At 46.5% G+C, this 24,684-nt stretch overlaps 2 protein-coding genes across 2 annotated transcripts; both read left to right on the top strand.

Annotated features, from left to right (window-relative positions):
- On the top strand, positions 1-4,356 carry LOC135383497 (glycerophosphocholine cholinephosphodiesterase ENPP6-like). Its single transcript, XM_064612923.1, has 7 exons — positions 1-512; positions 1,806-2,153; positions 2,324-2,433; positions 2,511-2,672; positions 2,755-2,898; positions 2,967-3,084; positions 3,192-4,356. The coding sequence occupies exons 1-7, from the start codon at positions 266-268 to the stop codon at positions 3,383-3,385; spliced, it is 1,323 nt and encodes a 440-aa protein (XP_064468993.1). The 5' UTR covers positions 1-265; the 3' UTR covers positions 3,386-4,356.
- Positions 4,357-5,496: 1,140 nt separating this feature from the next.
- Positions 5,497-23,942, top strand: LOC135385434 (solute carrier family 22 member 6-like). Its single transcript, XM_064614745.1, has 10 exons — positions 5,497-5,789; positions 11,100-11,482; positions 16,069-16,172; positions 16,797-16,951; positions 17,037-17,205; positions 18,008-18,134; positions 18,259-18,356; positions 22,601-22,815; positions 22,898-23,079; positions 23,213-23,942. Exons 2-10 carry the CDS (start codon positions 11,102-11,104, stop codon positions 23,471-23,473), a joined length of 1,692 nt encoding a protein of 563 aa, XP_064470815.1. The 5' UTR covers positions 5,497-5,789; positions 11,100-11,101; the 3' UTR covers positions 23,474-23,942.
- The last annotated feature ends 742 nt before the right edge of the window (positions 23,943-24,684 follow it).

The raw sequence follows: 24,684 nt of genomic DNA, 5'->3' as shown, positions 1-24,684 counted from the left end.
CACCGCCAACGTCTCGCCCGATAAAGTCACACGTGCGGATGCCCAGTGACGGGCATTGTTGACTTTTGTAGATTGTTATGGGATACGTATGCGGTCACTGAAAAACAGCCTGCGACAGAGGGTCCAGTAGCACGAGTCTCGCATGCTGCGTCCGGTTTCAGTCTCAGGTAACGCTCATATTTGCGCATTCCGCTACACAACTGTTTCCGGACGTGTTCCAGAGGGTTCTCCGTCATGAGTTGGAGTATAAAATGTTCCGCAAACCATGATGTTTCGCTACACGAACATGTACGCGTTGTGGTGGTTGCTGTGCTTCGGTTTGGTCGCTGACGTGTTGGCAAACCAGCAGACCAAGCTTATTGTTTTCCTCGTGGACGGCTTGAGATGGGACTACGTGGATATTCAGCAGCACCAGGGCTTTAGATGGCTTACTCAAAATGGTGTCAAGGCTCATCACGTCGTGCCTATTGTACCAGCTAATTCTTACCCCAATTGGTACTCCATCGTGACGGGTAAGTAGATCTTCAGACTGGCCCGAATGCACACATTCTGAATCTGGAGCTAAGATATGCCACTGACGCCAACTTTAGTGCCAACACGATTAGGGTGGACAGAGAAATGCAGTCGTTCCTATATAGGGCGTGGATGTGTCAATTCTTTAGCTTGCCGTCCCTCCCCCCCCCCTCTTTAGTAGGAAACCAAAAAATCGATAACGGCTTATAATGCGTTTATTTCCAGGGGTACATCAGCTGTGATCAGTTTCTTTGTCCTTGTTAGGAGCTCATCGTCACACGGCATAGGGACTTGTGAAATGGTATATGCTAGTGCGCAGCAGTTTATGTTTTGTCGCCTAATAAACTGAACGTCAGCAGTTTGGTTCGAAGTATCTAAGCTCTTCCAGCTTTCTTCTTCTGGCGAATTTCTCCATTCATCGTCATCAGTGTATTTGTTGTTCTTGTTGTTGTTGTTTTCTTCTGGGGTGGGGCAACCAAAGGGACCAAGGGGGAGAAGACCAAATTTCTTGAAGAAACTATAAGTCTATTACATTTTCTGTGTTGAATGACATAAAATAAATTGGAAATGTTCATTAACAAGGTAATCCGACACTAGAAACACAATGAATAAATTATACTGGGCACAACCCCTAGTCGCTGTGCGCAAAATGATTTGCAGGTGATCTTTCTGGTGACCTCATGACGACAGTGTTGTCAAGCTAACCTTTCCTTTCATGTCGCGATAAAGATATCCCCCTACTCTTGCACGCGGAATAATGGCGGCAGCCCAGTAGGCAATTAAATGGCACGCCCTCCCGCAGGCATAGGAAAGCGGGGGAAGGGTTCAGGGGCTTCGAACCAAAGAGAGGAAAGCCTGTGTGAGGTTCTGTTTATTAAGTGTCAAAAGGAAAACTGCAATGCAGAGTATACGGTTCATCAGAGCTTACCTCCACATTGCCGTCTGAAACATTGTTGCGACGATTACAGTTATACTACGACAGTTCGCTCACGAGGACAGTTCTCGTAAAAAAGTTTAAACAGAGGCGTAAACTCTGGAACTGACGCGTGGTGGTGGACCATGGCCCCCAACTTCGCAAAAATATGAACGGGCAGCGATCTATTTCTTGCATACTACACTTCAGGACATTGCGCTGACGCTGGTAATGAAAAAAAAAAAAAAGATCCGCAAGTCGCGCCGCACATCGTACTTCCCGACAGAAACATCGAGACGTGCGCGAGGTTTAAATATTCATGGCATGGGCTAGTTGTTGTAAAACATTTCTCTCAGAATGCACTTCTTCTTTTTGCTAGGGCTGTACGCTGAAGAACATGGCATGTTACAAAACTACATGTACGACTCAGACAAGAGCAGTTACTTTCGCATGTCCAGTCCTTCCAGCTTTCTTCCTTATTGGTGGGACCAAGCGGAACCGCTATGGGTTCGCGCCGAGAAGAGAAACATACGTACAGCCATGTTCTGGTGGGATGGCTGTCAGGTGCCTCTTCAGGGCATCAAACCGTCCTTCTGCATTCCGTACAAAGGAACGTGGAGCACCGTAAACGATGACGTCAAATACAACATCGGAGCTGTCATGACAGCCTTCAAGGCAGGGTCACTGGACATGGCCCTCATCTATTACGAAGGACCTGATGCTGCTGGTGAGGCTTCTGGGCGTATGTCGGGTGTTACTTAACACTTTATAGAATGCCACAGAGTACTCTCGTACCCCTCATTGACGTCTCTAGCATCTTACTGAAAAATGAGTTTCCTTAATGTAAACCTCCTCCAGATCAAATGTTTTCTGAAGATAACATTATATTCTGAACAGGTCACGCTTACGGCCCAGATTCGATGGAGACAAGACGGAGCGTTGACAGCTTCAATGATATACTGATGCACCTCCAGAAGGAGCTGCTCTCGCGTCAACTTGATAAGTCGGTCGGTACATTCCGACTTGATAGCAGGGTCATCAATGCTCATTTGAATTGCGAAATTATTGGCATATTTAATTAAAGGTGAACGTCGTGGTGCTGTCGGACCACGGAATGACCAACACTGGAGCTCACGACGTTACTCTCATTAACTTGGAATCTTTTCTTGCATCGGAAGACATCCATATCATGCTTGACAAGGGACCTTTCTCCATGCTCCACCCGGTACCAGGAAAAGAAGAACAGGTAAGCGCTATCGGCCGAACAGCATGGGGCTCATTTAAGCCACGGCAGGGGAGCATGCTAATGGCGATATTTGTTTTGAAAGGTGTACGAAAAATTGAAGGCTGCCAACATACCTGGTCTAGAAGTTATGCAAAGGGAAGAAATTCCAGATTACTTCCACTTCCGAAACAACCGACTCGCGGCCCCTATACTGTTGACAACGAAGAAGGGTTATTACCTCATGCCCGTAGGTTGAGAACTGCCCAGTCCTTTGAATTCCTTTGACACTCTAAATGTCATAACGATTATGTGCAGCTCTCAGATGCTCGGAAAATGGATCCACCTCCGTCGTCATCGATCCCTCGTGGAAGTCATGGCTACAACCCTCTTGAGGTCCCCGATATGTGGGCATCCTTCTACGCGGGAGGGCCAGGTATAAACGCAGCATGCTTCGAGCCTAAAGAAAGCAACCTTTGCATGCACGTAGAAATTCCACATTGTTGAAGGCCTAGCACACAATCTTTGTACGTTTCTGCCCAGGGATATCCAAGCTAGGCCAAACGCAGCCCATCCACATGGTCGACATCTACAACGTGCTCTGCTATCTGGTCGGCTTGCCGCCCCATGGAAACAGCGGCTCCTGGCGGCGGGTCAGGAATGTAATAGACCCTACTTACAACAGGCCATTATTCGTAGAGTACGACAGATTTTTCCTTCAGCGGCGGAACGCATAGCTGTGGAAAATACGGTGGTTTACACTTCGAGATTCTTGTCTTCAACATCCTAACCAAGAACTAGTTTATCTCTACAGTAAAGTAAGTCCTAAGTGCAGATGTGCGCTATGTAAGTTGCTTAACTTTGTGCGTGGTATGAAAAACAAAGATATCGCAACGCTCCTCGGTCACAGTTTGGTTAAATTTGATCTCGTGAAGTCCTCGTACCGAGTTTTTCCAAATTTATTCCACGTTTGAGGTGTAACATTTCAGTGAACCATTATACGGTCTGCTTTTTACTGAGAGTCAATGAATACTACATACATACCCTTTGTTTTTAAGAATGTTGACGAGTGCGGTACATCCACTTAATCAAGCACGTGACTATATTGGGGACGTGTCCCAAGGGGAAGTCTGCATGCTGCACTACGGTTGTTGTTTCACGCTACTACGGTAGTTGGTCCGGATGGAGGACGAAGTCTTGCTGTCTGAAGAGGACAAGATTTATTTGCGTGTCTGAAGAGCGGAGGTGAAAGCTGGGCTTACTTTGTGTGCGTGTAGTACATGGAAAGCGTTTCGGGGAAACCCAGAAAGGACAGCAGACATCACAGCCAATGCGATGATTCGAAGGGCGTCGTCCTTATAGTCCGGATAGTCTCAATGCGGCAAGCAATCATCCTAACCACTTGGCCACAGAACTGTTGAATCCGAGGGGAAACAAAGACGACGGAGACGGGACAACGCGTATGGGACGCACTCTGAAGAGTTCGTTCCGTCTTTGTCTTTTACTTTACTTTCACTGAGTTTCCCCCTTCGCGTTTGCGTCATGTAACATAGCTCCCCTGGGTCTGTTGTCTGCCGCCTTCAAACATACCAGATCTTCCCTGTTGGCGAGATTCTTTATCAAACACGAAAGATATCAGCCAGACTTCAGACAAGGGCACTGACGAGAACCAAGACAACGCTGAAAATCGGCGTTGTCTTGCTTTCAAATTCACCAACTATCCCACTTATCACTTTTAGTATAGTATTCTTTATCGAGAAACTTCAGTATATCTTGACTATTTTTTAGAAAAGTGCTTAGTAAAGTAGTTTTGATTGTTTGAGTCTGTGTAGTGCATGTATAATGACTTGGGGACTGTGAGGACACCTACACAGGGGTAGACATGCTTACAGTACCTGCATTAAGGGAGGACGACAGGATTCCCGATATTTAGTGGCTTAGAGGCAGCATGAGACAGACACAGTACGGCAGAGGAAAGTCTTTACTCTTTTGTAACGGGAGAGGTGCGAGTGAGATGGAGAGCCAGATGTGACGCCGCAGGGTCGGGTATAGAGACCAAGTCCGGGACTGCACACAGGAAGCCAAGTACTTCGAACCTGAGGCCAGGGACTTCGTCGTTGAAGAATTCCTGGGCAGCGCACCAGGAGCCGGGACCAGCTGTTGATGCGACGATGCACTAGCCCAAGCGTCAGAAGCAAGTTGCCCGTGAATGTCCGCAACCACCTTCAGTAACCATGTACTGTTGCCAGTCAGACTGCAGTCGCCGTCGAATCTCGTCTGCCTCTTCTCTCGCGCGCACCCTGTTCACGACCCGTGCGTTTTTTTTTTTCCTCACAATCCTGTTGTTGTTTGTTGGTTGGTTAAATAACAAGGGGAGGGGGGCTCTTTTTACCATGACAGTATGCAGTTGCCTTTGGGCGGTCAGCGACTGTCGCTCAACCAGTAGCTTTGGTAGTCAGCTGCCGTAGTCAGCCTTCTCTTCGTCCTCTGGTCAAATGGGTTTCGGTCAATATTGGGCTCAGGTCATACTTTGCTTTTGCCCGTCTGCGTTAACTACGACGACAGTTTCGTTCACTCGACCACATCAATAATCGTAATACAGCAGCGGTCATTTCTCCTTTCGCGGACCTGAACACACGAACTTCCCCCACTATATGACTGTAGGTACACAAGGCGATGAGATAGAGAGTGACACGCGAGCGGACGAGGGCTGTAAAGGTGTTTATTACAGCCTCGTTGTGTGTTCTTTGGCAAGAGATACTGGAAGGCTCTGAAGAATTGCCACGTTATGGCTATGCGCGTCTAAGGCGTATTGTAAAGCAATGAACTGTTGCTTAAATGCCGTAGTTGAGATAACCCAGACGTCATCTCCATGGGAGAAATCTCGATTCACTTGTCTGGTTGCCCTTCCTCCACACCGTACTGTCTTCTGGCGTCAGGTCAGTTGAACGAAAGTCTGATGAAAATCGTCCTGATCTTCCATATCGCGTCAACACATACACCCAGCCTAACTTCTGCAGAAAGAGCACCGTAACAAGATAATAGGATTCTACTGTTCGGATTATGCCGGGTTAGCCTGACGATCTCCATGCCATAAAAAAGTTGTTCAAGAAGTCGTCTCAGAGCTCTAGAAAGGAAAAGGTAAGAATCAGTTTTCTTGTGAAACATTATATTTGATTCTATTTTAACCACTCATGAAAAATATCGTGTGGTACGGTGCGGTGCCCATGTGGCGTACCTGAGAGCGATGCTCGGGTGAGTGCGACAGGAAAGGAGGGAAGTCTTGTTCAGCGCAATGTTTCCCACCGATAAGCAAGCTGTCTGTTATGTCACCACCACATGTGAAGCGAATGACACTCACGTTTCTCGCTGAGCGTTTTTGCAGTCTAGTGAAACCGACGAATTAAGGTAAAAGTTTGCGTGGTTATTTCGTTGTGTCCTTCAATTAGACACTTGCAAATTTTGGGAAACGTCAACTCGATGTGGCTGAAATTGTGACCCGTTGAGTTTCAGCTTTACTCAGCTATGGCTGCTACCACAGCATGTCATATAGTTTCCGCTTTTTCGTCTTACTATACTCTAAGGCAGCGATCGGGGCTGTTGTTTTCGGTTCGGGTTCAATTTCTAAGAAGAAAAAGGAAACGGAAATTTGAACTGGTTCAACGAAGCTAAATTTGCACCATCTGGATGTGCACCAGTCGTCGGCGGCACTTTGCAGATGCTCAGCAGCTCAGCTGCGCCACCAATAAAAGCATTGCACCGTATTCCGTATCGAGATGTAGAATATTTGCCTCTGTATAACCGAAGGCAGGATGGGGGTTGACGCTCACGTTTGAAGATTGTGTACGCTTTAAGCTTTATGGGTTTCCAAAGGACCTTACAAGGAAGACACGCTGAAAGAGGGAAAGTTCGTGGAAAGTTTGCAAGCTACTCTGTAGCTGAAGCAAAATGGGCAACATAGCCGATCTGCGATGCCTCCAGTGGAAATACTAACAATTCGAAAACAAGTAAATTTTCCTACCTACTCTGCTTTCATGCGCGGTGCGAAGAAAACGTTATAAAACGCAAAATATTGGCCATCATCAAATCTTGAGCTACGACCTGTCGTCGCTTCGCGTTCACCATAATTCATCTCTCATATTAACCGCTGTGAAGTGGGGTTGGGTCCTCTGGCTGCCACGGGGAAACATCCCATGTCATCATCTATAACTGACAAATTGTCTAATGGAATAAGAATACGCTCGTAGCGATCCTCCCATAATATGGCAGAACATCCCAGAAGTGATTCACGCTTCGTACCCTGTCCTGGTGACGCTTCTTCATCTAATTCTAGAGCAATCAACGATAAAGAATAAGGTGCTTATTTTTACCTTGGCTGCGCTCATTTGTACCAAGTGCAATGGAATGATTCCTGCAGCATATCAGATGATGCTGACCCGGAAAAAGTTCAGTGCAACAAACTGGAAGGAAAGTCCGGATAAATGTTTGTGTTTGTCGGTATGAGCCCACGCGTCGGTGCTGAAGGGAGAGACAAAATGAATACAAAGTCAAGCGATAAAATTCTGCGGAGAAAATGTCTCAGACCGGCTCCGGCTGTCATAAGGGTGGACATAACGGCTCGACTTTCCGGACACCCTAGAGGTAACCCGGATAACCAGGGGGTCGTGAGTAGCAAAGGTGCAGGGAAATGACTGTTACTGTTGCATGATGGAATAGCACTGGGAACGGGACAGAGAGAAGAGACTACAGGACAGGTGCCAGACTTCCACCAAAAGAATTTATTGGCAACATAGTACTGTCTTTAAATATCACACTCAGATGGCTAATACGTCATCCACACACTCGTCATCCCTTTCTTTGTCCCACATTTTTAGGAATTTTACTTCGTTATCAAACAAAGTGATAGAAGCATGACTCACACACTGTTGCTAGTTTTTTTCTTATTTCGAATGCCTCTATTATTTCTCTGGTACGCTGATCACAAGAACGACCTTTTATCCTCGCCACTGGGAATCTTGGAGAACAGCCACACGTGCTACAATGCACAGACAAGTGACCAGACGGGGTACCCCTCAGGGTAGCAACATGGGATCCCAATTGAAATTGCAATTGCCCGTTGCAAAAAAAATGCATGACTCAACTGTTAAGCAGCGCTCCGCAACATGCAGCTTTGGCTGCCCCCCAAGGAGAAAAACAACGTCGGCAAAATGGCGGGCCGACGTGTGATTCCCTACTAAAAGTCGTTGGGCCGTCCTTTCAAAAAGGTTGGACCAAGCTTGGCAATAGTTAGGCTGGCCTACTCGGCCTTGGTTGGTGCATGATCGGCCAACAAGCTTGTTTGTTGATACGGATCTGTACCCTGGCCAATGACTTGCCAAGCATTGGCCAGCCTGCATTGTGCCAAGTTAGGCCAAGGCAGTCCTGTGGCGTCGCTCGTATTCATACTCAATTGTCTCGCAGCGTAGGGTAACGGCGTAGGCGGGAGAATCGTAAAAGCTCGCAATATTCCCGAGATCACTAGAATCAAACAGGTCCGTATAAAGAAAAGAAATTGCATTTCTTTCCTGAGGAAGAACAGCAGATACTATACATAGGTTTGTCTCGCGAGCTTCCACAAATTCGAGAGTCCTGTTCGCGTGTGAGTCAAAATGAAGGGTGAGGTGTCTAAGTTTAATTTGATGCGTACACAAACAACACTGAAATGAGGAATTGCTTGTCGTATTAGCTCACCATGAAGACCATAATGTCTCTGTTTCTTACTGCTTTTGGTTTGAGACAATCACTTGGCCAATCAAAAGTTGAACTTATGCAGCGCTACACCATTCCGCGTTTCCCTCTCCCCGAGGCAACATACCGAGATTGAACCAAGCTTGACAAGAGCTTGGCTGGCCAACCGAACCGTGCTTGGCAAGTGCTTTGCCAACGAGCTCGTTTCTTTGTACAGATCTGCCCCCTGGCCGACGGCTTTCCAATCCTCGCTCTGCCTACTACTATGCAACATTGCGCCAACGTTTGACTGGTCGAAAGAGTCGTTTGCCAACTGTCATCCGAGTTTTTGCCAACCCTCAAATCGTCTTTTCGTTCATTTTGTTTCGAGTAGTAGCTGAATTATTTTCGAGTTTGTTTGCCAGCCTAGGGCCGACATTGGCCCGTCTTTATCATGCCGAACTCTCAATAGCACGCCCGCAACACGTCGCACAACGTTCTCAGCCCAACGTCGTTCACCAACCCTACAGTGAGCGACATCAGACCAACTTTGGTCCAAGTTGCAGTGGCCGACCTAGTCGCTTGCCGACCAAAACCGACCACTGGCCGATGGTTGGCAGTCGGCGATTTCCACTTGGGCTGTACTTCGTTACAACATGCCATATGGCATGTTGTGGCATTCAGCTGATGCTGAATAAAGCCCCAATTCATTTTTGCAAGGGAAGTATTGTTTTATAACGTATAGATACCATTTTCGCAACTGTTGGCTGGCTTTCGTACCGCAATAAAGACAAAGGCGAGGGTTTTTCACGCAAAATGCCGTTTATGAAACCTGTCTAAGATGTCTAAAAGTTAACAGTTGTCGCGTGTTGCGTTCAATTTCTGACTTGTATGCGTGCCGTGAGTTAGAGGACCCTTTCTCTTTTTTTCATATGGCGTATATATGGCTCTTCCGTGAGAGTTTCGACGACTACAACAGAGTCTACGTGACTGTCTCAATCTTAGGTAATATGTGCACCCCCGAGAACGTATTGAAATCGTCATAAAGAGACATCATTGGCCACTTACCTTGGTACTACGTGAAGATGAGTTCGGTAACCGACTGACGGCAAGCTACGGTGGCATCGCGTCGGCACGGGCTGTTGGCCCAACGTCATTGGTCAGGTCCTCGCCGACGTAGTTGGCAGTTAACGTTGGCCAGACGTTAGAACATAACTGGCTGGCCCACTTAGTTGGCTGCCAACTGGTCCCCGACTTTCTGCCGACAGTCGGCCGTCGGCCAATTTCAATTGGGATCCCATGTTGCTACCCTGAGGGGTACCCCGTCTGGTCACTTGTCTGTGCATTGTAGCACGTGTGGCTGTTCTCCAAGATTCCCAGTGGCGAGGATAAAAGGTCGTTCTTGTGATCAGCGTACCAGAGAAATAATAGAGGCATTCAAAATAAGAAAAAACGAGCAACAGTGTGTGAGTCATGCTTCTATCACTTTGTTTGATCACGAAGTAAAATTCCTAAAAATGTGGGACAAAGGAAAGGATGGCGAGTGTGTGGATGACGCATTAGCCATCTGAGTGTGATATTTAAAGCCAGTACTATATTGCCAATAAATTCTTTTGTTGAAAGTCTAGCACCTGTCCTGTCGTCTCTTCTCTCTGTCCCGTTCCCAGTGCTAGTTCGTCATGCAAGATCAACACCAACATGCCCGTTTTTTCACTTTGATGACTGTTACTGTGGAGAGCGTCCGCCGGGAATTTTCCAGCAACGTCTCTGGCAGTCCGACCCTGCGGATAAAAGTAATAGCTATCGATAGAGAGCGTGGGGATTTGTACTGGCACCGAAACATTAAAAGAAAACATGAATCAGCGTGGCATGAGTTACTGTGTGGATTCATGGAATGTCCACTTAAAGGAGCATGGAAGGGACTTGGAACATATATTTTTTTTACTGCGTCATATGAACATACTACCTTCAGGAACCGTCACGGAAATTATTTACTTTGGGAAGTGCGAATTTACTGAGAAAATTGCTTTGCAAGAGAGAGCGCATCGGCGACGACCTCGCCCAGCGGCTCCTCTCGACTCGTGACGTCAGGTGGCAGAGCACTTTTCATTGGCCACCGAGAATCATCTGATAGTGAGAGCGACCAGCCGAGACGCGGGCAGGGCGGCGCGAAATGAAACTGCATAAAGAAAGAAAGAAAAACGAAGACGCTTGGCCTCAGTATTGGCGAGGCACATGACGTTGCAGACTGGCAGCCGAGGAGAGCTGACGTACGTAAACTGACGTTTTTGGGGGCGACCGCCCAATAGTCCCCCCCACCTTGGATCCGCCACTGCGCTACACTCGTAGTTTTTGTCTGAATGTGTGTCCCACGGCTTGTAATCCTAATTTCTAGTTCTCCCGACATATTTGTTCTCGAGTCTTTCCCTGCTGCTTTAAAATTTAAGGATTCACTACGTGCTCTCAATTAAATCTCCCCCTAGGAGACATCGGCAGAGACGCTAATGCTTATTTGCGGATAAAATGCGGATATCCGTGCGCACCGTAGAGGGGCGCCGTTTTATCCGCATTTGATCGGGTTATATTTCCAAACGGTATATTTCTATCTGCAAACCAGGATGTAGGAGATATCCGCGCGGTTCCGCGGATATAGCCGCACCCGCGCAGAGCTGTAGCGATAGCATTGGCCGAGCTAGAAAGTGCCAAATGGGCAACGTGTGTTTGAATAATGAATTCCTCTTCCAGGCATGTTATTCGAAGAAGCGCTCAAGCAGGTCGGGGACTTTGGCCTGTTCCAGTACATGCTCATCGTTTACCTCTGTGTGTTCGTCGCACCGCTGCGTGTGCTTCCTCTATTCACGCATATCTTTAGCCTCCTGGAGCCACCGCACTGGTGCAGAAATCCGTACTTGGAACATTTTAATCTTACTCAGGAAGAGATACAGAATGTCAGCATTCTACGGGCCACCGGAGGAAGCTGGAGCAAATGCGAGATGTACGAATACAACTGGTCCCTCTGGGAGCCGTCGATGCCGATGCCTGCATTCAACAGTTCGTCACCAGTTATTCCGTGTCCGTACGGTTGGAAATATGATCACTCTGTCATATATCCAACCATAGTAAGCGATGTAAGTTGTGACCTGTTGTTTCTGCAAGTGTTAGGCCGGGGTCCCATAGCCTCGATTTGAGCAGCAGCAGCAGAGCAACAGCAGCTGAGCAGCAGAGCTGCAGCGACACGAGCGGTCCCATAGCACAGGGCAAGAGCAGCACAAATTCCCTGCTGCTCCCGTATCCGCATTTTTGGTTGCTGTGGCGGTGGTGGTGCTAATGAAAGAGTTGTGCTGCTCTGTTGCTCTGCAGCCGCTCGCGCGAGCCAATCAGGAGGTTAGTTGGTATTATTTTCATTCGACGGCGTTTAGGGTTAGCAGGACGGCGAGTGACGGCTTGAAGGTTTGTGTCTGGTTGTTCTGTGATTTTTTTCTGAAGACCTGAACACGCTTGTGACTGCCAGTGGTTTGTAGTGAGTGTTCAATTACCGGTACCGCATGAAGTGCGCTTTCAGGACATAATTCAGTTCATTTATATAATATTATAATATATATATATATATATTCAAATATTTTTCATTTTTTCATAGACATAAGTCGTATACATGGTGTCCCACCGAAAAAGGGCCAGGGGCTAAAGAAAAAACGAAGTGCTCTACACAAATGGAACCAACTGTACATGCTTGGCAGTTGTGTGGTCTGTCCAAAAATATTTTTTTCATCGCCCCTTGTCGGTTATTATTATTAGCGGTAATTAGCGGTAATTAATTTTCTTTAGCTTAATTAGCGGTAATTAATTTTCTAACTTTTTAATTATCCGTTTTAGCTCTGAGATGTCAATGAGGAAGTTGTGGTACGTGTCGAAAAAGACGCAACTGAAGTGGTTCGAGGTTGCTATGGCTTGTGGTTTCGTTTTTTCAGAAAGTTTAAAAATTGGTTTCAGAAGCCGCGCGCACCACAGAGCTCCCCATAACTCGGGGCCCGCGCGCGACGATTGCAGTGCACCCTGAAAGGTGTGCAGTGAAACACGTGAAATATCTTCCTTTTGTGTGACGTGGCCCAAGGATGGTCTCCAAGCGCTAATCTCAAGGTCAATGTACGCCGGAGGGCGCTCGAATCGTCGCGCGCGGGTGCCGGATTGTGGGCAGCGATCTGCGGTCCGCCCGGCATCTGAAACCGAATTTTAAACCCGGGAAAAAACGAAACCACAACGACCTCGAACCACTTCAGTTGCGTCTTTTTCGACATGTACTACAACTTCCTCATTGACATCTGAGAGCTAAAACCGATAATTAAAAAGTTAGAAAATTAGTTACCGCTAATTAATTGACAAAGGGCAATGAAAAAATATTTTTGGATAGACCACACAACTGCCACGCACATACAGTTGGTTCCATTTGTGTAGAGCACTCAGTTTTTTCTTTAGCCCCTGGCCCTTTTTCGGTGGGACACCCTGTATATATATATATATATATATATATCTTGAAAAGTTGGAGTTGGATCGGACGGCTACGTAATTATAGTTGAAATAAATGGGAGACAGAAGACGAAAGTAGGGGAAGTAACAAAAAAAGGGGTTTATTAAAACTTAAAAATTATAAAAGTTAGGGAGGAAGTCTACGTTACGACGGAAGCTCCGCCTTCTTCGGGACAAAAAGGACACTCTTTTGTCCCGAAGAAGGCGGAGCTTCCGTCGTAACGTAGACTTCCTCCCTAACTTTTATAATTTTGAAGTTTTAATAAACCCCTTTTTTGTTACTTCTCCTACTTTCGTCTTCTGCCTCCCATTTATTTCAATTTCAATTTCTATAGCTGAAAAGTGCTATTAGGGCCACACTTCAGTAAGCGGAAATTCTATCCTGTTAATTTAGTAACCAGGCTGAAATCATGTTGGAATCTCCTTATTACAACTGATTGGCCAGCCAGTCCAAGCCGCAAAAATAGTAGGAATACTTGAAGGGTTCTTCAGAAATATTATCATGGGATGATCATGTGCATTATGTTTAAAGGGAACGCATGAGAGCCATTGCTATCTTAAGTCGATACATCTTCCCAAAGTGTGTAAAGATATCTACAATACGTTAATAGTGTAATATAGATCAGTTATTGTCAACCACATCGAAAAACAACATAAGTTTATTTCTTCACCGAAAACGATCGAGTCATGCGATTTATAGCATGTGTATCCCCCTTCTCTCATACCACCAGAGACGACTTTCAGGTGATCATGATTACAACGCAGGATTTCTATAAGTACTTCTTCTGAAGTCTTATGTCTTCTCTGAAATAGAATCACCTCGGAATTTTATCTCTGCTTAGATTGCAACAAACTGCATGCTATGAGGAAACCACACGTTTGGAAAGTTTCGCCCTCACGAAATAACTACCGAAAGCGGCATTACTTTATAACACACCACTATAGTTTGTGTGATTGTGTAACAGAATGAATTAATATGTTTCTCAACCTTCATTGAGCGATATGAGTGAGAGTAAAATCAACATTTTCCGTGCCAGAAAAAGACAACAACGAAAGTTGCAATCTACGCGGAAAATCTGCAAATTTACGCTAACTGAACTAAAATGTGCGGGCTGAACTCATGAACCTATTCGAGAATTATTTCTGCTCTAAACCCGAAATGAACTTTAAAAAGTAGCTGATCAAACCTTCCCTAAAAACACGCAGCGCTATGGAAATGTCGGGGCGCGTACAATTGCTCACCGGACAATTGCTCACCGGACAGTTGCTCACCGGACAATCGCTCACCAAAAACTGCTGAGGCCGGACAATTGCTCACCGCCTCTTTCACCACACTTATATTGTGATTTCATTTCGCGTTTCTGGCGCTTGACTTTTTTATGTTAGCTGAACTTCTTTTTTAGCTGTGTAAGTTGCTTCAAATAGATCTAGGAATCCACCAGTGAAGAGGGGGAGGCGAGAGGTCGTCCACTTGAAGGCACACCTGAACGTCTTTGTCAGGACCTGCGTCCATGGGGCGTTCCTAGAGGATTATTTCCCAAGGGGGGGGGGGGGGGGGGGGCAGCAAAGTGCTTCGAGTGGGGCGAAGCGTGCAACCACGTCACCTCCTTCCCTGGAGACGGACGCTGCGGACTGTGCGGGTGTTCACAGGTTCATATTATGATGACTCTGAGAAAATAATCATGACCTATGAATAAAGAGTGCGCAATTTTACAAAGTGACCTTGTCCCCCTCTCGATACGCTCATGCCTGCGTCACCAGGATCTTCCAAGACACGAGACGGGGAAGATTTAAAATCACATCATTATTTAACCACTAAAATTAACGAATTTTCTATATCTGTCCAAGTCGGTTTAGCGAACGAAAGCCACATTATAGCGTCCGTTATGCTTAGTAGGGCGGAGACGACTGAACAGTACGGTGGTTAGTTTATTATTAGGTTGGTCCAAGTTCAGTGTTTGCACCGCTATGTCCAGGTTAGTCTAAGTTCGCTGTTGGCAGTTTCCAGCGCGCAACTGTGCATTGTATAGCCAGATATCATTTATTTACAGTAGTTTGTTTTGAAATGGGGATTTCGATCACTTTATTTCGAGGTACACCCAAGTTCAGCTAACAAATAAAAAGTCAAGTATATGAGCACCATAAACGATATATAAAATCACATCACATAAAACCGCGAAATAAAATTACGTATAAGTGCGGTGAAAAAGGCGGTGAGCAATTGAGCTGTGGTGAGCAATTGTCCGGTGAGCAACTGTCCGGTAGGGAATTGGCCACCTAACAAGAGGGATGCTGCCTTGGCAGCGCAAGTGGCCTTTATTCAGAGCTGTGCGTTGGAGTCAGTCTATTTTAGGACCACGTGATTCATTTGCCCTACGTTAACCGATGATTTGGCCGTTGGCCGATAGTTATCGTGAAACACTAATGCGTACACCTTCGGAATGTTCGACATGTAAACAATACCGCAGTTGCCAATACGTTTTGGGCCTCCTATACGCTACTGCTGCTGCTAATTCAAAAAAAGAAGCTATGAGACGCCTCCAGCAGCGAAGCTGCAGTAGCGGAAAGCTGCCCTGCTGCTATGTTGTCGTGTTGCTGCTGCTCGCATAAAGCTATGGGCTATCCTCGCAAGGGAGATAGCGCGTTTCTGTCTGCGCGCAGAAATGGCCTCCAAATCTGCCATTTGAAGGGGGGAGCATTTCCTCGCCCTATATTGGCCCGGGCATTTTTCTTTAAACGGCAACGGTGTCGGCGCACTAAAAGAGAAGGATGTTCCCAATGCGCTGAACTTCTATCTTTTGTTATGGAAAAAGCTCATTAGTAAAAGTAATGACGACAGCGCCCCAGGAGATTGCTAGTGCGGAGTACGGCCATGAGGTTGCGCACTTGAAAAAGGATGTATCGCCATTTACTGTAATTGAAAATAAAGGCATTTCCCTATTTTATAAAGCTCTATAGATAGTTAGCGTGGACATCCAATATAACTGAAATTATACTAATTATATTAGCATAATTGTAATAATTTTATCCTCGTTTAATTCGTTAAGCTAACGCTCGGTGCTCCTACGTCGTCCAACACCCAGGCAGAGTACATTTCCTAGAAACACCCTTTGCCTACTGTCGATGCTGCTTGGTGTCTGTCCCGGAAGGACAAGCGAAATATTGTGACTCATACTTGAATGTGTCGTAGATGGACTGGGTATGCGGACAATCATGGAAAACGTACGTTTCCAATTCCTTGTTCTTCGGGAGCATGTCGGTAGGAGTAATACTCTTTGGAGCCATTAGCGACAAGTAAGTGTTTCGAAATTGCCTTTTTTTCTTTTTTTCTTAAACGCTAGTTGGTACGAAATTCTGCCTACTCTTGCGCTTCTCTCTCTTGCTTTTGCTCTTTTTCTCTCTCTCTCTTATTTCCAATAGAGATTGTGCACTCGAGAAACAGACCTCACCGCGTGATACGGTCACGGCCAACTATAGTGATAACATTGTGCCTTCTGATTATTGAAAAACATAGGTCGTACACAGGGCCGGTGCTAGGGGTGTGCAGGGCCTGATGCAAAGGCACATCGCGGAGCCTGTTTCACACGATTAATTGCATACTTGATATTTAAAAAAAAGTAATCCCTGGTTGAGGGCTTCGTGCGCGCGGCCTAAGGCGGTCGCCTTACTCGCCCCCCCCCCCTATCGCCGGCCCTGGTCGTACACCTTTTCTGTAACAGTTTGCACATGTGCAAGCTGTTACGAAACTGGCGTACGCCCCTCGTCCTCAGCAAATCAGGAAAGATAACTATAGCATGTATATCATTCTGACTGACGGCTGCTTCTCAGCGCGTTATGTTCTGCAAAGGTCTGTTTTCTGAGTGCAGGAGTGCAAAAAGCGCGAAGCCCGGCGTTGACTCGTCATGTCCCACTTTTCAGAGTAGGCCGTGCCCCTGTGATGATAGTGGTGTACATAGCAGCCGGAGCGGGAGGACTGCTCACTTACTTCTCGTACAGCTTTCCTGTCTTCTTGGTCACCAGGGCGATACAAGGGCTAGTACTCTTGTCCATTAGTATCATTCCCTTTGTTCTCGGTGGGTAATTCGCGATTTTTGTGAAAAAGTTTCGTGACCTACGAGTGTGTTAGCGATAACTATGTCTCGATTAACATTCATGCAGCTATCGAGTACGTGCCTGCTCAGAAGCGCATGCTTGTGCTGACTGCCTTCCGGTTCGCCTACCCGCTGCTGGGATGTTGCATGCCCTGGGTTGCCTATGCCATAGGTGACTGGCGCCTGCTCAATGCGATCGTCGTCGTTCCCTGCATCGTTGCGCCCGCTGTTTCCTGGTACGCATTCCTCATTTCCTGTTTCGAGTAATGACTCATGACTATCAAAGGCACACAACACACTATACACACAACGCATTCCATTTTCGGTTGTCAATGATGCAGCAGCGCGAGTTTGCCCCAAAAGCATAAGCATAAATGAACTAGCTTCATAGCTTCCCACAAGCTGTGCTAGTAAACGGAACGTCTAACGTCTCGCAGGGCCTATTTCTCGGGCATCTTAAAGGGTAAACGTGCTAATTAGACGTGCACGACGACACAAAGCGCACACGTTCAACAGCCATTTAATCAATTCACACAGGTGTTTTCATATACTAATACCGAAACAAAACCTGTTCTTTACTCAGCAATGTTACTGACACAACGCTAACATACTTTTCCTGCCCCTCAACTATAAAAAAAGCCTCAAAAGCATCCGTTTTCCTTCTCTCTCAGATATAGGGAGAGCAGGAAAATTGAGATTTTTTTTTTATAGTCGACTGGAATGGATGCGAAAGTCTCTTGAACTCGTGCGTGTGCATGGTAATTCTTTGTGCAAATCATCCGTGTGCAAAGGTCATTGTCTGTGTGTCCTGGTTTATTCGCGTTTTGTCCTGCATCCGCGTAATGAGGTGCATACACAGTATAAGATATACGAACCAGCCAAACTAGCAGCACTAGGCTTGCAGACGTTACAGTTGTGACACACACACATTCATTGGGTGATGATGAGATGATCGATTCACCGCCGCTGTGGCGGTACACCGTCCTGTTGCTCATTAGGAGCGGATGTACTTCACAATTTTGTCTCGTACAATATCAGGTTTATCCCTGAGTCCAGTCGATGGCTGATCTCCAAGGGCAAGACGAAAGCGACCAAGAAGATAATGACTCGTATAGCAAAAATGAATGGGAAGCAAGTGGACCCTGATGTGTTCGACTCATTGGAGGTCAGTGACGTAGAACCACGTCAATGATTTCTGAGTATCGCATTGGACAAAATATGCTTTCCCTCATAAGCGCATAGCCAGGTCTTCAAAGTTTTCACAGAACTCTCCATCTGTTCTTCTTTAGTTCCAAGGCAAAGACGGGAAGGTGAAAAAATCCAGCTCATGGGAAATCTTCAAAATGCCGTCACTGAGAAGGAACTTCCTCATCACACTTTTTTTGTGGTACGTTGCCATCTTTGCCACGCATGCTGCACATTACATTGCCGCACCGGCATTACATTAACAAACGTCCCGCTGTCCATGCAGGCTCGATTAAGGAATGGCAGTTGATAAACAAGCACCAGCAGTGGGACCACACGTACCCTCCGATTTCCGATCAGAGAGTAAGCATCATCCCAGCTAGAAATCGGAGGGTATGGGTTCGAATCCAGCTGCTGGGCAGGGATTTCCCTACACCAACCACCAGAGGGGTGTACACACCCTTTGGTTTTTCTAACACCCTCCTGAAATTTCTGACATTGCCCAATACTGCTCAGCTGCCAATACATAGACCCACACATTTCCATCCATATATATACTGTAGAAGTGGTTTTTTCCGCGTGGAAAATATTTTCGCGTTTTCGAGCAGAGCTGCTTTGAGGATTGATTCGCGAGAACTTAAATTCGCGACACAGGTTTCCGGGAGTGCTTTGCTCTTGCATATCGTGCCGCTGTCAATACTCGAGCATATTTCGGCACGTACTAAGACATCAGTTGTTCACGTGGATTGCGGCAATCTAGGTCTATTCCTTTCTTGTCCTCACAGAGATAGGAGGAAAGGTCCTGTCAAATGACCTCGTAGGAGGCCGTAGTATACTGGCCGTGTGCAAGTTACCAGTTTATTTTAGCAGTTCTTATTAATTATCACTCGGGGCACTGACCAGTTCGGTTGAGAAGTGGTACTATCATTCAAGCTGGTTTTGAGAATGCGGGGAAAGACATGTTTTGACTTCGTGGTATAGTGGTATATTGCATGTATAGTGCAAAGCGTTTATAGGAGTAACAAAAGCATGATGAATTTTCATTTCTTTTCATCTCGTCTGATGGGATAAAACAATCTTGTGCGTTTGCTTAAACTGCCTATGCTACATGGAGTAGAATGTATCAGGTAGTCGCGGTATAGCGTCGAACGCCGAACGATTTTCGCCCTCATATGGCCAGAGTTATTCGCGGGAACTTAAATTCGCGATTTTGGAGGTGTGCGCGAAAAACGCGAAAAATAATTCCGCGCGAAAAAAACCACTTCTACAGTATATACGTGCAGCAAAAGTGCTCCGGCTAATTTTTTCCCATATATATATATATATATATATATATATATATATATACTATATGCAAAGGAAAATTACCCGAAGCTATATATATATATACCGAATCTGACTCACTGACAAACGCCTGTGGCGTGCCCCTAACCGATTATGACGTCATGTAGCAAACCTATTTAAGAAATGTGTAATCAGCTACGCATCTTTAGTCCTGACGAAGACAGTGCCACTGTCGAAACGTCGACAACCCTTTTAGCATTCCAAGTATCTTAAATGTAAATAAATTATCCCTTTTTTTCTTACTTCCCGTACCTTCGTAGTCTGTGTTTCAATTTTCATTTCAGCTATATATACATATATATATATATGTTTACAATTTGATCGTGCACTCCCAGCCAAGGACAGCTGTTTCGCTCTACTTGGAGCTCGTCAGCCTGGCGTAGGGAAGTGACACGATCTTGGGTCGGCACAACAGTGCGTCTCGGCGAGACGTCAATGTTCCACGGTGACGACGCCACCTGTGGAGGCCGCAGTGCAAGCCAGCAAGTACATATAAAAAGTAAAAAAATAGCCGAAGCTCTGTAGCTGCACATATAGCACATAGCTACATATATATATATAGGTCGAGGGAAGTACAAAAGTCAAACGGCCACGAAGTTTTCCAATTGTGGAAGGAAAAAGACGCGGACAACAGATTTTAGGGAAGTTAGAAACACTAGTTCATTTAATGGGCAGAAATTAAAAGTTGAATGAGAAACGGGGTCGACGTTTCGACAGTCTGTCTTCGTCAGGACAAAAGATGCGCGGGGGTTACAGATTGCTTAAATAGGTTTGGTGTGTGACGTCATCATCGGTACAAGGCACGCCACAGGCGGTTGTCGGTGAGTCCGGTACGGGAATATTCCAGAAGGTCAAGTCCGGGTGGTGAGGTCATTCTTCTTTGGTCCCTCTCGGTATTTGGGGAAAAACATTCCTGGGCAGGGTGAGTGCTGCTTCGGACTTTGCTGAAAAAAAAAAGAAAGGAAGACAAAGGAACGGAAAGAAATACACACACACACACACACACATATATATATATATATATATATATATATATATATATATATATACATATGAGGGGCGTTCAAGTCAAACCGGGACTTTCTGTCTCCTGAGTGTACAAATGGCTCCCGCTACTTCTTTTTCATGATTTTCACACGCGACAGGCCTCCGCGTTCACCACGTGGGGGTCCAAAGTTTGTGCAAAACAGAAGACACGTGCTGGACAAGATGGCCGACAACGAGGTGAGCGCGCACATCGAACAGCGAATTGTCATGAAGTTTCTCGTGAATGAAGGAATAAAGTCATCTGAAATTCACAGAAGACCTCAGGCTCAGTATGGCCACGGTACACTTAGCCGCAGCAAAGCGTTTGAGTGGTACAAACGGTTCCGAGACGGCCGTACATCAGTGCAGGACGATCCCGGCCGTGGCGGCTCAGAGCCCAGTGTCAGAGTTCCTGAGAACATCCAACCTGTGCAGCGCCTGATCTTCAAGGACCGACGGATAACATGTCTCGAACTGGCTCGAAAGACGGACCTTTCTATGGGAACGTTGAACACTATCATTCATGAACACATCCAGTTTCGGAAAGCCGGGCTTCATCACCAAAGAACCTCCTCAACCTCCAAAGAACCTCACCTCCTACAGGACAATGCACGCCCGCATACCGCGCATCTCACGACACGCACCTTACAGGAACTTGGCTGGGACTTGCTGCCACATCCCCCTTACAGTCCAGACCTCGCCCCCAGCGATTTCCATCTCTTCGGGCCACTGAAGGCGTTCCTTTGGGGACGCCACTTCAGCTGCGACGACGAGGTCAAGAATGCGGTCCGATCATGGTTGCTACGCGTCGGTAAGGATTTCTACGCTGCTGGCATCCAAGCCCTCGTGAAACGCTGGGACAAGTGCGTTAGTGCAGCTGGAGATTACGTCGAAAAATAAAACTAATTTCTGGCCTGTAAGTTCATTTTACGTTTGCGAAAAATGAAAAGTCCCGGTTTGACTTGAACGCCCCTCGTATATACATATATATATGCGAGGGTGATTCCATAAGTTTCCGGCCCGAGGTAGAAACTGCGCGCGAATTTGAAAATGCGATTAAGGACGCGTGGCGCTATCTGTTGGAGGGCCGGGGCGTCACCCTCAACCCTCTCCATGCTTTTGTCGGTTGGAGAGCGGCATTTCAAACAGCCAGGGTGCACCCTTCAGTTAAAATGGAAAAAATCGAGTACCGCGCTGTGATAAAATTCTTGACAAAAGAGGGACTTTCGCCTAGAGAAATTAAAGCGCGACTGGACAACGTGTACAGGGAAGCAAGAGGTGGCACTGTGCTCCTTCACCCTCTCACATTGGGAGTGAAGGAAAGACGCGTCTCTGGAGATGCGCAATGAACAACATAAAAAAGAAAATTGTGTTCCTTCACGATTTTTTTTGCGGACGATCTATCGAACGGATTTTTATTCTGAAAACGGCTACGGTATCAGGTGACCGAAGGGACCAAATGTTTTCATTGGGACAACTTCGTAGCTTTTATAATGAAAACGTTAATTATTAAAAGTTAACTTGGACATTGCCTTAGGATTTTGCTGGTGCCCTCCTAAGGAGTGCCCTTCAGCATACGCTATATTGCAATTGATTTCATCTCGAAAAAGTGATATGTATATATTTAAAAAAAATCTGTTCGCAGTTAGCTGGGACACACTGTATATATAACCCTTCCTTGGAGGCTCAGTACCCCCAGAGGTCGATTTCTAGGGACATTACTGCTGGCTGGGCTAGGGACTGCTGATCGAAGGGATGCTGCCCGCCACGAGTGTGTTGGTCTTTGTGATGGCACTCCCTGTGTTTCCTGACGTGGCTTGGTGTGTTGATGGGGTGGTAGCCAGCATGCTGTAACTGGTAGCATCTCGGCAATAGAAGGGCATGTGCTCGAATCCCAAACTGTTTGTGTCTCTTCATTAACTGCCATTCTTTAATTTAAGTATACAAATGGGCGCTGGGAGGCCTTCAGGGGTGTATGTCCTTTTATGTTTCATTGCCTCATGTACTATTACTGACTATATCTGACACCACTTGCAAGTTTATAGGTGTCATTATATGACCTACCATATGTTGCAGGCTAATGTCTTGTTTGACATATTCTGCCGGGCAACTGTACGCAGCTACGGCGACCGACTCTCCCTTTGTAATGTCTTCATCCACCAACGGCGTCGACATCCTGGCGACTGCCATCGCTCTTCCCCTGGCCGATAAGTGGGGACGCCGCCCGAGCATGGTGACCTCTTATATTGTTGCTGCCGTGTCGTACATTGCAGTTGGATTCCTGCCGACAGGTTAGACATGGGCGTCCATGAAAATAACTATTCCTACTATTCTTCGTGCGTGCCGATGCTATAAAGATGTCTTTTCTTGTAGGAGAGAGATTAGCTGCCTTCGTGGTGCTCATGATCGGAAGATTTGCCCTGACGACCGCTTACAACGTCGGCTACCTGTATGCAGCAGAGATATACCCAACCGCCATCAGATCACAGGCCCTATCGATACGCCAGGCATTCGGCTCCATGGGAAAGTTCCTGAGCTCACAGGTGGTGCAACTGGTTAGTGTCCTTTCCTTTCTGTTCCGATTGCACTAAAGCAACAAAGTATATTCAACACACTGTCACATGCAAAACATGTGCATGAGCTAGTTGCCATTCAGGCCATAACAATATTTTTGTACGTCATACGCAGGCTTTTTACAGCCAATATTTGCCACTCTTCATACTGGGTGGCATGTCATTCCTGTCGTCCATCATCACATACCCCCTGCCAGAGACCAATAACCAGAAGCTCCCGGAGACCTTGGAGGACGGTGAGAACATGAAGTACTGGCCCAAAAGTTTCTGTCCGTGCATAACAAAGGACGAGATGCACAGGAGAGGCTCAGAAGTGCGAGGACGCAGCATGTCTACGATGTCTGCGGCAACGGTGGACAGTGTCAGCCCACATTGATGCAGCTCACAGCGTTACGTCCTTCAAGCATCATTCTGAGGTGATGCCCATAAGAAGTAGGACAGAAGAGAACTGTTGCGGTGCAATAGCAATTTGTAGAAATCTTATGGGATTTGTGATGACACGAGCAAAGGCATCGCTCTCCCCCATCGCCCGCGTGGGTGTGATGCAACTGATGGATCAGCAACGTCTACAGTGCTAAAGTAGGAAACTGGATGTAAAACTGTGTACATGGATGTCCCTTTCCCTTTATGAACGTTTATGATGATGTCACATGAGAGCTCTCTATGTGATGGCACGATTGTGACCGAGAGGCTTAACATCAAGTTACGCGCCAGGATGAGGTTTATATGCGTTATTTTCATGGGTGGCGTAAAAGAGATGGCTAACGAATGCGTGGCATCACAATCACCCTCCCGTTGGCATCTATGAACCCATAGAATGAATTTATCTTCCAGGAGGCTCTGAACTGCTAGTTTGCATGGCATTTCTCCGTATTTGTCCTTAAAATGGTCCTAAGGGGCTCCTGCTGGACTACGCCTTGTCGATCAATTACGGTGACGTCTCTCGGCTCTGGCTTTTGTTGTTGAGAGAAACTCACTAAAGAAACTTTTTTAAACTCAAGAACGGAATATGAACCACTCCTTTACACCTTAGTTGACATACACCCACCCCCTTACATACACACAATGTGCACCTTAAGTTCGCCACTCCAGATGTCTGTGATTATCTACAGTACATGGAATGCAGTACATAATGAGTATGAGTATATACACAGCCGCAGAGTATTTACAGGGCAAATGAGAGCACGTGAATGACGTACAGGGGAGCGCACCAGAGACGGTCACACACCCATTGTGAAGCAAGATAGAAGGGTGACGCCGCGATTTGCGTGTGAACTCTTGCACACCCAGTGAGTGCAAGTGAGTAGTTCATGCTGTAACACTTTGGTGAGCAAAACGCGCACATTGCGAACTAACAAGAAGGTAGGTGTCGTCCGCTGACATCGGGCTACAGGAGTGCAACGAGCTTTCTACAGCAAGACACTTAGCCGATATGTGGCCGCCGACGGTCGAACTGTACAGGACACAAGACGCGTGTGGACCGTGTGATTATGTTCCAGAATGTAAGAGCAACGTGGCACGCCAAGAGAACGGGCTGGTAGGTCTCCTGGTACGTACCGTACGGGCAAACGAATGATTTCATTGAGT

Source organism: Ornithodoros turicata, chromosome 2, assembly GCF_037126465.1.
Source record: "Ornithodoros turicata isolate Travis chromosome 2, ASM3712646v1, whole genome shotgun sequence".
Lineage (NCBI taxonomy): Eukaryota > Metazoa > Arthropoda > Arachnida > Ixodida > Argasidae > Ornithodoros > Ornithodoros turicata.
Note: the sequence above shows the minus strand (reverse complement) of the source record. Positions and strands in the feature narration are given on the sequence as shown.

Coding starts and splice junctions, on each gene's coding strand:
- LOC135383497 (XM_064612923.1), top strand. CDS start 266: ATGATGTTTCGCTACACGAACATGTACGCGTTGTGGTGGTTGCTGTGC. Junction 2,673..2,754: donor TACCAGGAAAAGAAGAACAG/GTAAGCGCTATC, acceptor TTGTTTTGAAAG/GTGTACGAAAAATTGAAGGC. Junction 3,085..3,191: donor CTTCTACGCGGGAGGGCCAG/GTATAAACGCAG, acceptor GTTTCTGCCCAG/GGATATCCAAGCTAGGCCAA.
- LOC135385434 (XM_064614745.1), top strand. CDS start 11,102: ATGTTATTCGAAGAAGCGCTCAAGCAGGTCGGGGACTTTGGCCTGTTC. Junction 11,483..16,068: donor ATCCAACCATAGTAAGCGAT/GTAAGTTGTGAC, acceptor AATGTGTCGTAG/ATGGACTGGGTATGCGGACA. Junction 16,173..16,796: donor TTTGGAGCCATTAGCGACAA/GTAAGTGTTTCG, acceptor CCCACTTTTCAG/AGTAGGCCGTGCCCCTGTGA.